Genomic DNA, 12,580 nt, shown 5'->3' on the forward strand with positions numbered 1-12,580 from the left:
ATGAATGCATGTTGAGAAGCATTCATGCTGTGTTTGGCACAGAAATTGGTATTATAATTAGACTCAACCTCGATCTGATCAGCTGGATAGGATTGGCCCATATTTAGCATTTTATCCACTTTTTTGGATCAGCCATAATTTATTTACTATAATTCACCAATCAATTACATAATTGAAAAGATATTGGTGTATCAATATGTAACTGTTGTCATTTTTCGGAAAGCCGCTCTGCCGCTTGTGTGGTCTTTATTTCTCGATACCAGGACTGATTTTCTTTGTGGTACGGTACTGCAAATACAGAGTCTCAAATGACTGAAGTAGTAACCGTACCAATGTTTAAAGGTTGAGAATCGATCTCAGTGGCACCAGCTCAAACAGTATCGATCCGCCTCGCCATTCTTGTAAGCATCATGGCCGTCTCGTCACTGTCAAAGTACACTCGGTGCTCCTTTTGCTGTCTGATAGTTTGTATTTTGACTTAGAAACACCACTTCATATTGGTGAAAGTCTACAAGTAGTACAAATAGGGTCTTTCATCAGTATTTCCGATTACGCTGCGAGGCGAATGTGCAAACCAGGCAGGCACCGTGCCGGTCTACACAATCCCATTTTTAAATAAATAAACGCATACAAAAGTAACAATTTATTTTTTTTCGGTGATCCGTCCCAAAAATGCTGTTTGTTATTATATTATTATGCAACACAAACAATGTTCAGAATTGTCTACATTACTTTTTTATTTCGGCTCCATTTCTCCCACCTTGATTGATGAGAAATGTGAGTGAAGCCTCTGCAATTTTAAAATTGCATTGCATTTCATTGTGATGTTGATTTGAATTTGATTCATTGTTCCGGCCTACTCTCAATGGACTGTGTTTGAACTTTGAGGTACGACTGTAACCGGAATATTAATCAATGACCATGGTGCATATTTACACAAGAAAGATAATATCAGAAGAGAAATAATATTCCACCTTACAATTGACTCTCTCTCAGTAGTGTTGTTAGCTCAAGGAACCTCTTTCATTTTGAATCTTTAAACGAGTCCTCTTGGTCTGATTTCAACATATATTGCCCTGGAAGGATTCCTTTGCTTCCCCCTCATCTCCATTTTGGCATCAACATGGAGCACCTGCAGAGTCAGCAAGCACAGTGCTAATGCTAATGAGGGTTTTAATATCAGGGGCTTTGCTTGTGGTTTGAGCATGACATAGCATATCAATATTGCAGGTGGTGTAAACGTCTCACCCTGTCAGGTTCTCAGATTGCTAATCATGGCGAGCACATGAATTGTGCATATGAAAAATGTTGATGTGGATATAGTCGCCTGATGGCTGGTGTCTAAATAGATCACTGGCTGCTTCAACTCACTACAGTAGATGACCTTCACCCTCGCTGCAAACAATCCCAGTTTGCACAATGCTCGTGCTTGTCTGGCATATCCAGTTCAAAGGCAGTTCACGGGAACCCAACAAAAAGATGCACTAATTATTCATCAGGAGATTAGCATAATACCGCTTTGCCTACCAGATGGCTTCCTACTGTGAAATTATATTCACCCTCATGTCACGGTTTCATAGTAAGCAGCAGCTAAATCTTCTAACGTGTCGTTATTGTCCACGGTGAGAACCTCTGTGGTTAGCTGGAAAATATTTGTGAGAATTCCAAATCTACTTAGTCAGAGGTTGGAAAATACTGTCATAACCTTTGCACTGCTATTGGAGTGGGAGGTTTATTCTAGAGTTTGTGTGAGAGTGACATCTAATAAAATTACTTTTGGAACAGACAGCATTACACAGTTCATGGGACAAATCAGGCCAGTCAACCGTCTGGTGCTTTATTTTGAAAGTTGTTCTTTTATTTTGAAAGTCTCTTTTTAACCTCACCCGTGGGTCATGAGAGGGTTGTTTTGTGGGTTTGTGTTTGTATAAGAATCAGACATTTCCCAAGATGCTAAACTGCACACGAGTAGGTTTCTAGTTGGCTGAAGGCTGCGAAGTATGAGCTGTGGGTGATCGGTTTTTCAGCTCCCCAACAGTAGGCATTAATCGACATATGGAAATCACGTAATTATCCATGATCACGATTGGTGGCCATTCGATCGGACAGTGACGTCATCATTAGTAACTGGCTGGGGCAACAAATTGCATCAATTACTTTATATGACACATACGTGCATTGTGCATAAGCAACCATGTTGTTATATTCAATGTCGTCCGTATTGGGATAATGTTCTGTTTTATTGTTATTGTTGTATTGAGTAGAAAGCTGTCCAGAGATCTCTGTGAGGATGTAGAACATAGCTGTTATGTTGTTGTTTCTTGGGCCATACTATTAGTTGAGAATAAGAGCAGTTCCGTTGGTCACCGTCCAGTAATGCATGCTGATACTTTTCTTTGTTTCTGGTTGGCTCAGATATTGTGGCGCATCGCTCCTCCACGGTTAAAAGCTCAAACTCAAAATGCAGGCATTCTTTTCTCGCCTCAGTTACAAGATGAGAGAATTGGACACATATCCACAGTCCGCCTCAGTAAAATTGGAATAAAAAAACGTGCAGAGCGCTTACCCATTATCATTTTACAGCTGTTCTTTTCACACGGGGGTGGGACTGCTTTGCCTCCTTGACAAGTAACATGAAATGCACCACAATTGCTTGGAGTCATCCGACCAAAACTACCATGGCGGTTGTGTTTGAAATGCATTTATTGGTTGCTAGATCGGTGCTTCATTAAGTTGTCACTAATAGCATCTTAGACCTCTATTATAAGAGTACACCGTATTTTTGTTTTTCTATTTGCAAAAAATAGTTGTGCTGCGATTCATGAACAGCATTGTTTATTTATATAGCGCAGCACTTCACATATGGTGTAATATAAATTAGCAGTAAAATAGAACACAAATTCAAATAAAAATTAAAACACATAAACACATATACAGTAGATACCAGAATAACAGCCAAACAGAGAAAGTCTCGTGTTGAGTCAAAAGCCAAAGAATAAAAATGTGTCTACAAACGAGTGAAGTAGCTTAAAATTCACTCTAAAGTGCACTCAGAGCCAGTGACGAGAAGCCACGATTGGGGTCATGTGCCTCGTCTTCTGAGCTCCAGTCAAAAGGAGAGCAGGAGCATCTTGGACCAGTTGGAGACGCTTGAGTGAGGACTGGCTGACTCCAAAATAAAGTGAATTACAGTAATCTGGACAAGTGTGTTAATCTTATTTCTTTGTTTCATTGTTTGCTTGTATGCTGAGTTTTTTTTGGTTTTGATTTGAAACCGTGACTCTAAGGAGTGTGGTGACCCCCCTTGACGTTGTCGAGTAGACGTGTTGCCATGACATCTCTCATTGGTTCTAGTCAATGTCATTGGCAGTGATCCCTTATGGTGCCATGACATCTCTCATTGGGCTGAGGTGATGCCTCTGGCAGCGATCCCTTATTGGCGTGAATACTGGCGAGCTAGCTTGCGCGAGCAGCTTGCGCAAGCTAGCTTGCGCCTCGTAGTGCGGCGCGCCTAGTATGAGTATTAAATACGGAAATAGCACCCTCAACCGGTGTTGCGCCCTTTGATGCAGCGCGTCTTATGGCCGTAAAAATACGGTAACTCAAAATGTTGTTTCCCATTAAAAACACAATCCATCACAGTTTTTATGAGTTTTTCCTCACAGCAAATTCATATACTGTATGTGCCGGGGTCAATTGCCCGGATTGGATTCGCCAACTGTGTTTTTTTTTTTTATACGATTGTCCAGTTATGATTGCTCATGTCGCTTGCTGTGCTGCATGCTTGAGACTACCGAGTGCATTCTACTGCATAACATTTATGATTTACTTTCTGTTTTACAGATATCATTGACAAGAGTGAGCTGAAGCTATTCTTCGAGAGCAATGGTTCACAGATTTATTTTATCTTCTATGAAAATTTCATTACACTGGAAAGCAACTTAAAACAAAAAGGTGGGTTCGATCGTTTTCTTCTTTTTCTAAATTTCACTCTCCACTTGAACCCGTCATGTAGCACAGAAATTCAGCTGTCTCCCTCCTGTCTGAATTTTGTGTCATAAAAAAAAAGTTAATTTTCCACTTAATTAATTAATTTCCCACCTGTATTGGTTTTCTCAGGGATCAAATCTCAACGGGAGGAGCTGGACTCCATCCTCTTTATTTTTGAAGTAAGTTGCTGTTTTCTTATTACCGGTACTTCAAAACGTTTCTAAAATATGCTGATTCTTCAACATTAAGGTTAGAGTTATCTCTCAGTTCTCCTGCAACGGTGGAAACAAATCAACTGCAAGTTTTAGAGGGGAGGGGGTTCTGCGCTCAATCATTTTCTAACTTAACTTTATGTGATGGCTCTTCCCCCTATTTCACTGAGCAGTCTTATGTTGAGCGTGCAGGTTAAAGTCCTCCACCGTGTTTTTCCATCTGACTTCAAAGACAGCTCCAGTGTCCAACACAAATACTTAGCTCTCTAGTTACGTTTGCACAATGAAGGGCTATAAGGCTGGCAGAATATCAAATTGGGGATTTGAAGCATTGATATCATCACCTGCGCTATGCCTTTCCGGAAATGACTCTGCAATTTGATTGGCTAATAGAGGAACCAGGGTTTCCTATAGTATGTGCTACACTTGAGGGTCTGACGCCGTTGGTCAAAATAATATGTGCATAGCAACATATCAAAGCTCAAATCTGATTGGACAGAAAACAAAATCAAGTCACAAATGACTAGAAGTAGCGTGGCCATGACACACTATATATATATAATGAAGACAAAAGACTGTTGGAAAAAAGTGATTAGTTCTTCATTTAAGTTGTAAATGTAGGTCACGTCTTCTGATAATGTTTGGGCCTACAGATATACAAACCCAATTCCAAAGAAGTTGGGACGTTGTGATAAACATAAATGAAAACAGAATTCAAATCCTCTTCAATTTAATGGAATAGGCTACAATGACGATGTGTAATGTTCAAACTGATGAACTTTATTGTTTTTAGCATATCATCATTAACTTACAATTTTATGGCTGTAACATGTTCCAAAAAAGATGGGATATGCTCATGTTTATTCACCACTGTCTTACATCAACTTTTTTTTTTTTTTTAAACAATATTCGATTCGAAACATTTGAAACTGAGCACACTAATTGTTGAAGCTTTGTAGGTGGAATTCTTTCCAATTCTTGCCTCATGTATAGCTTCAGCTGTTCAACAGTCCAGTGTCTCCGTTGTCGTATCATACACTTCATAATGCGCCATATATTTTTAATGGTAGACAGGTCTGGACTGCAGGCCAGTCTAGTACCTGCACTCCTTTTAGACAGAGAGAGTTGGAGCCTTTTGTTGTTGTTGTTGTTGTTTTTTTTTTCCCCCCAGTATAAAGTGATGACATTTGTTTTCCCTCTACTTGGTTTTAACAAGTAACTGTTACTAACGACCAAATTTTTCTTGATTTCCTTAAGCTTTTCTTGAAGCCAGAAATTTGCCATTTGAAAAGACATTTTTGCTTTTTTTATACAAATTCAAACAACTGAATGAACAGCCTCTGAGACTAACTGATGCCACCATTTTACCCTTCCACTGTGTTGCATTGTGACAAATTGTGAGATGAAACACATTTTCCCATGAAAAAACGCTAAATGCTTAATAGAGTATGATGTGCATTTATTTCAATTAGGATAACAAATACATTACTTTGACGCACTTTATTTGAATGATTTCAAGACTTTTTGATAACCTTGCTCGGAAACCAAACTTCCTAAATTGTCCTTCGATGTTCTTTTTGCCACCACAAGATAATCGCCTCAACTGTACACACGCTCACAAGTTGACCTCTAACTAAAATGTTAATTCTTGCCTGCTGCATATGTATGCAGTTTTTTTTTCTTCCAGAACTAATATTAAAGCAGCTTAACCATCACTTGTCCCCTTTTAGCGCCTGTCTGTGACGACGTGCTTTTCATCATGTACTCAGAAGATAAGCATTGAATGTTGAATACCGGACTAATATGTCGCTTGGTGCTAAGATCTGCTAAATTAAAGTACTCGTTCTTTACGCCACATAAGATCAAATGTTATCATAGATCGTGATAGTGTGACAGGCTTAAGCATTAAAATGACATTAGAATTTGTCCTTTAAAAGTGTGGCTGGACAAAGTTGGTCTCGACAAAACAGAATCATGTCGTTCTGAGTCACGTACTTAAATGTAGGAGCTTCCCTGAGTACCTACCGTAGGGTGGAATTATTTTGCCGTCTTGCCGCACTAAGAGGGGACAACATTTCTTTCACGCTTCCTTGCACATTTGCATTCAAATCTGGTTGACACAATAGACACAACTTATCTCCGCTCTGTGTTTGCTTCGCACACCTTTGCAGAGACTACTTTGCTGTCATTATAAAGTATGTGACCCCTTTTTCTTGGGGTGCCTCAGGCAAGCATAGTAGCCCGGTATGGTCCTGTTTGTGTGATGGGTGTCGAGAGAGGGGCACGCTTTTGTGCTAAATGTTCTGGAACACCCAAAGCCCCACAGGCGATGCCATTCATTCACATTGACTTTCATTGGATTTCTTTAAAAGCGTCCGTAAGGCTATCTTGTTGTCTTATAGCAGCTTTTTCAAAAAGGATAAAAACCTGTTTATGACAATGCATTGTTTCTTTTTTTTTTTGGTATCATTAGTAGTGTTTATGTTGGCAATAAAAAGAAATAGTACTGTCATTCAGTTCATTTACTCTGATGTTGTTTAGGGACTAAATAGTGGATGAATTACTTATATTATATCTGAAATGAAAACCACAATACCACCAAAAGGTATAGTTCATTTTGGCATATTGTAAATCCTTTCCACGAAGGGTGTGTAGGTGAGATAACAATCTTTGTGTAAATAATATGACAGTGTACCAACCCGCCACAGTGTTACCCATAAACGAATACAACAAAGGGGAAGGTGTCACAGTAAATTCAGGACAAAAATGGAGAACATCTCTTGCCTCCATGCTGGTTTTCTTGTGGCTCTTCATTACAAAAGAAATAACCTAGTTTTAGAAAGGCATGTTTTGTTCCCATTCGTCCCATTTTGGGCCCCATGAAAAGATATCTTAGTGGGCATCGCCACAGCTGGCCAAGACGCCGGTGGAAAATGTTGATGCTGTATTATATTAAACTATGATTTGTATTGATATTTTTGACTATTCCCGTGTTTGAGAAAATGACATGAAATTTACTTGGTAGCGTAAGCTCTGAAAATAACCAAATTCGTGCAGATTCAATTTATGCTGTGCAAGATTGAAACCCAAATCCCAAAACCATTCGAAAATTCAAAACTTCAATACTTAATAACCTCTTTCATTAAAATGAAATGCAACTATAATCTGTGAAGAAACAACAAAATGGCCAGTTGCCTTTTATGATTTATTGTAATTTGAACATTATTATTTATTGAACAGAAATCCACAAGCCAACAATAAAATAAAACAATAATTTAATGTCTATTGCATTTTTGGCTACCGGACTTGAAGGGCATCTTACCGTCTTCACCTCCACTCACTCCACACTACAAAGCTTCTTCGCTGGGTTTTTGTAGCACTATTTCCCCCTTAAAAAAAAAAACAACCATCCTAAACAATTCGTGTGAGTAGTAGAAAAATAGAGGAATAGAAGAAGAATATATAAGACCCGGACAATGACCATTCTGGGAATAAATACATTTGCAGTCTTTCATTGCCACATGTTAGCTGCTAACAATAGCCAAGATTGACTGGCTACCAAGTCATTAGTTGTCAGTCAGTGTTATTCGAGATTTGGAATGTGGGAAGGAACCGAAGCACCCGGAGAAACCGAACACATGCACGGTGGAACATGCCAACTCTTTACAGGATACCAGGAGCCCGGATATAAACGCCGACCTCTGTACTGTGAGGCGGATGTGCTAACCAGGTGGCCATATAGTTCAGCCATAAACATTTTTGATTGAGTTATTTCCTTATTAAAATAGGCAATTCTACACTTTTGTTATTTTATTTCTATTTTTTTTTTACCCATCTTCAAATGACCTGGGGCCTCCCGTATCAAAGAGTGCTTGGGATTCCTACAAAAAGATTGCCTATGCACAATATCTGAAAATACCATACAACACAAAATAGAAGAATAAAATCAGTGTGTCATGCCTGTATAACATTTTCTTAATAAGTCCCCGCACTTGGGAACCCATATGTGGATCTTGCCCTCTCCACGCCCAACCAAATCATATTTTGTCAATGTAAAGCAGTACTTGATTATAAATGTGCCATGCATGCCAATGTTTTGTGACGGGTGAATCAGGACAACATGCTTATCAACCCAGTGGGGGAAAAAAGGGATACAGTTGACCACTGTGGTTCATATTCTCAGGTATTTATTCAGAGTTTTTTCTTTTTATATTCTTAACTATTTGTGTGTGTATGGGTGTTTTCCCTATTCTGTGTGTATGATCTTTGAGAAGTATAGCCCCAAGGCATCAGTCTGTTTCATAAATGAGAAGTGACCTTTGAGCAAATAAGTTTGCCCACCCCTGGTTTAGGCAATGTGGTTGACAGGTAATGTTAGCGGCAACCGGTAGCTTCTGATTGGCCGCTACTGGTATTGTCATGATGGAAAATGTTGTACAGTCTAGATTTTGTTTTGATGTTACAGTTAAAGCAAATAGATGCCACAGGCCAAAATCTAAATAGACACTAAATGATCGAATCTGAAAGAAATACTGTACTACTCTTCGCCAGTCAGCTGTTTTTGCAGTCACAAGACAAGCCTGAACCTCTGTCAGGCAACTCCAGTCTCCAGGTTTGAGAGACTCCAGTGTGTTTACACTCCCATATGCCAGTACTGTACATGACCTTATCAGCTGACTGCCTAAAAGCAGCTCGATCCCTGCGCCACTGTGAATGTTTGACATGGGAAATTTGCACTGCCCAAAAAACCTTAGGGAAGTTTGTGCATATCCATTTCCCTTGATTTTTCTCGACAGGATACAACCTTACCACGACCCATCCGGATTTGACTCAGCGTTCTGAATTTCCCCTGTCATCTTTTCTTTGGCTCAATTGAATAGGTGACTTGAGTCTGTGTCATATAGTGCAGTGGATCCCAAACTGGGGTAATTTGGGGTCCGCAAAATAATTAACAATACAGTTTAGCACACCAATAAAACAAACTTATGAAATTAGTTATCCCTTCCTATTTTAACTTCAGGCGATTAAAAGGTCTTATAATAAACGTCCCTGCATGCATGTAACATTTCTAGCTCTCATGCGCTTTTCTCTTGTAGGTTGGCAAAATATTTGTGGCATTCAAGCACATACAGTACTTCGGGTCAACTGTATACGGCATGTCGATAAATGATTGCTTTGTAACGTGTAAGTGGGTGCCTGTGCTATGTCTCCTTTCATGTTTTATAAAAAAAACAATGTGAACTCATTCGGCTCTCTTAGGTATTAAATTTGCTCATTTTTTTCCCCCTTCAAAATAGTTGGTAGAGCAGTCAGAAAGATGTTAAATAAAGCAACCAAAATGCTAAATTGGCGTCACTGATACACTAAGTAGCAACATTAAACATTGTGTAACCTAATGACTGAGGCAGCAATCAATTGAGCGCTTGAATTTTGAGTCTTCAAACTGTATCTGAATTAACTTCATGCTGAGTGAACTTTTATTGGCATTCAAATTATTTTATGCTTTATTTTCCTCTTCAATGGCTTCATGTTCCCATTGTTTATAGGCGGATCGTTATGATGATGATGATGTTTCAGAAAACAACACAATGATGTGATTGGAACTACAAATGACCTTACAGTGATGTACTGCTGCTACCATCTATTGGTTAGAAATAAGAATACACTTTACTCGTGATTTTTTTCCCCCCCACATTAGTGTGCTTAAACTCGCAGAGTAAGGAGCTTCCATGTCAAATATTTTTGATAAAAGAGCAAACCGTTGTAACATGAGTTGGGAATTTATTCAATTTACATGATGGTTTTGACTGCTTTTTGTATTGTCATTGTTATTCCCTATGTTGAGATGATTTATCTCAAAGTCGAAGGAGTGTTTGTCAAAAAGCCCTCGTGGATGTTCTAGAAACCTAAGCGCGGATCATGTAAATGCACTAAAGTTGTAGTTGTAGCACAGTAATACTCCCATCGTTATGCTGGCGTATGGCTGCAGATTATAGTAACACCACCAACCTTCAGTACAGAGGAGACTGCCATCGCCTTGAATCAGCCAGTAAATTCCTCATTGTTAGGACCACCATTCCGGCTCCATGGGGAGTCTTTCGGAGCGAGCTTCTCCATCTCGTTCCTACTCTCCTTTCCTGGTGCTCTGTAAGTGAGAGAAAGGGGGTGTTATTGTGTCTGCGAGGGTGCACACACATCCACGTTGGGGAAGGCTTAACCATGCTACCCTGCTGGGTTGCAGCCTAGGATAATATGCCTGCCATCCCAAGGAGACAGACCGAGTGGGGCCAACACATATCCTGTCCAGAGATGCGCTAATCCCACGAAGGATCAATAGTAAGGTGCAGCTATACGTCTTTCAGCATGTCTGCTGTCACCGATAATGAAAGGGATTTAGTCCAGAGGACAAGAAGGGTATGTTAAAGATGAAGAAAGAAAAGGAAGTTGTTGACAAATCAAGTTAATCAAAAGCAATCAATGATCTCTTGACTTGGACATTGCAGTCAGTGGTAAAACGGTCTAAGGTATGTTAAGATAAAAATATTATGGACAAGTGTAATCTTAAGACATTCATACAGTATGTTAATTACACACCTATTCCTTTGGGCATGCAGTTATCGAGACACATCAGGCCCTTGGGGGAGCCAACAGTCCCCCATCTTCCCTTTGTTGCTTCTATCCATATTCTATCCAGATGCAGAAGTAGAAGCTCCATTTGGGAGTTGTATACCTCTTCCCTTTTTTCACTTATTGTGGCGGACCATTTATTTTTTTTTTTTTTTAACTTGCCCTCCTAGTTAAAAGCATAAAGTCATCCTGGTTCACTGATTTGTGATTTTGGCAAAGCAATTGCTCACATTTCAATGACTGTTGTGGACCGTGTGTGTGAGCACGTACTCCATTTCCCAACAATTTTTCACCTTTCCAGATAGAAGGGTCGAGACGGGCGACTGGCCTTCAAAATAGGGTCAAGTGCCCAAGTCTGATTTCTCGGACTATCATGGTTGTTTTTAGAGAGTTCAAGAAATATTTATTTTGCTTATGTCTAACTTCTAACTTCTTTTCAACAGAAAATTCTTCAATTTCTGCCGGAGAAAATCTATAACCGCTGGCAGTTTCACAGTATAGGTATGTGCCGCTCACTTTTTTCACAAACGAAATTTTCTGCATTTTCTATCACTGCTAAGTACATTATTAAGATATATCCCGGTGCTTCATTTTTCATCACTATGCTCCCATAACATTTGAGATGTCTTCATTTTGCACAACAAAGAGAAATTAATTAGTCTTAGAATTGAATAGAGAAGAGAAGTGCTAATTAGGACTTAATTTGAAATGCAAATAAGTAATTGAAATATGCTGGCATGAGTTCAGACCCCCGTAGATTGAAAAGCCCTTGCCAGTTTTGATAACCCCAATTAAAACATTTTATTGTCAGGCATCAGCAGTGCAAGAATCATTGCTCTTCAACTGACATTTTTAGTTCTGAACGTCGAGACCGGATGCACCTAAGTGTGTTTTATATAACATCACAGCTGCTATTGTCTTTCTTTTAAAGTCGTCTACAGAGGAACTTGTTTATTATTCACCCCTCAAATCAAATAAATCCTGACAGTAGTCTTAAACTTGAACTGTATTCTTTTTTTTCCTGAACAAGGTTTCAATGAGGTAAATTTTTTTGACAGCTTTTGGTTTCCTCTCAAGACATGCATTTATTTTGAAAGCATTCCCTAACTCTCTCACATATACACAGACATGCATGCACACCCACGCACACACACACACACACACACACACACTCCCTCAATCTGCCTTGGTTGAGATGATGCTCATACCTGCCCGCTTTGTAGTTTGTTGTAACTGTGAGCATCTGGGCTGTGGGTCAGTTGAAAATGAGGCGTGCTTACCATTTGTCGCTTTCTTTTTTTCCAGGTTCCATTCTGAAAAAGCTTCTACACACTGGAAATTCCTTCAAGGTAACTACCGTACAAAATTATAATTAATACATGTTGTCGCATGCAAAATTGTTCCGGTTGTTTGTGATACAACTGCATCCACTGCGTCTCGCTTTCTACGGCCATCATCATTTATTTTTGCCTCAACTGTGCACACTACTCACCCTGTGAACGTTGTTTCATCTTTGCTATAGTTTTTTTGCAAAACCACGCTAAGCCCTCTATCCTTTTTCTAATCCAGATCCGCTGTGAGGGGATCCGTCTCTTCCTGCTGTGGCTGCAAGCCTTGAGGGACAATTGTGCTGAGGAGCAGTTCCTTATCTACGCTTGTCTGGTGCCAGGTTTCCCAGCAGTGCCCTCGTCCAGGGGGCCTTGCACCCTTGACACAATCATTTACAACCCTTTCTCCAACCCACCTGATGG

At 39.6% G+C, this 12,580-nt stretch overlaps 1 protein-coding gene across 7 annotated transcripts in view; it reads left to right on the forward strand.

Annotated features, from left to right (window-relative positions):
- ralgapa2 (Ral GTPase activating protein catalytic subunit alpha 2) overlaps nucleotides 1-12,580 on the forward strand; it is an 89,186-nt gene that overhangs the window by 11,432 nt on the left and 65,174 nt on the right. For all 7 annotated transcript variants that reach the window (XM_088305126.1, XM_088290333.1, XM_088286003.1 and 4 more), the window contains exons 2-6: nucleotides 3,844-3,954; nucleotides 4,120-4,169; nucleotides 11,273-11,330; nucleotides 12,135-12,178; nucleotides 12,399-12,579. In XM_088305126.1, coding sequence (XP_088161252.1) covers nucleotides 3,844-3,954; nucleotides 4,120-4,169; nucleotides 11,273-11,330; nucleotides 12,135-12,178; nucleotides 12,399-12,579 — 444 coding nt within the window. The remainder of the gene's footprint in view (nucleotides 1-3,843; nucleotides 3,955-4,119; nucleotides 4,170-11,272; nucleotides 11,331-12,134; nucleotides 12,179-12,398; nucleotide 12,580) is intronic.

The sequence above is a fragment of the Idiotropiscis lumnitzeri genome, chromosome 1 (assembly GCF_059441095.1).
Source record: "Idiotropiscis lumnitzeri isolate Australia: NSW breed Sydney's pygmy pipehorse chromosome 1, RoL_Ilum_1.0, whole genome shotgun sequence".
In the NCBI taxonomy this organism is placed as follows: domain Eukaryota; kingdom Metazoa; phylum Chordata; class Actinopteri; order Syngnathiformes; family Syngnathidae; genus Idiotropiscis; species Idiotropiscis lumnitzeri.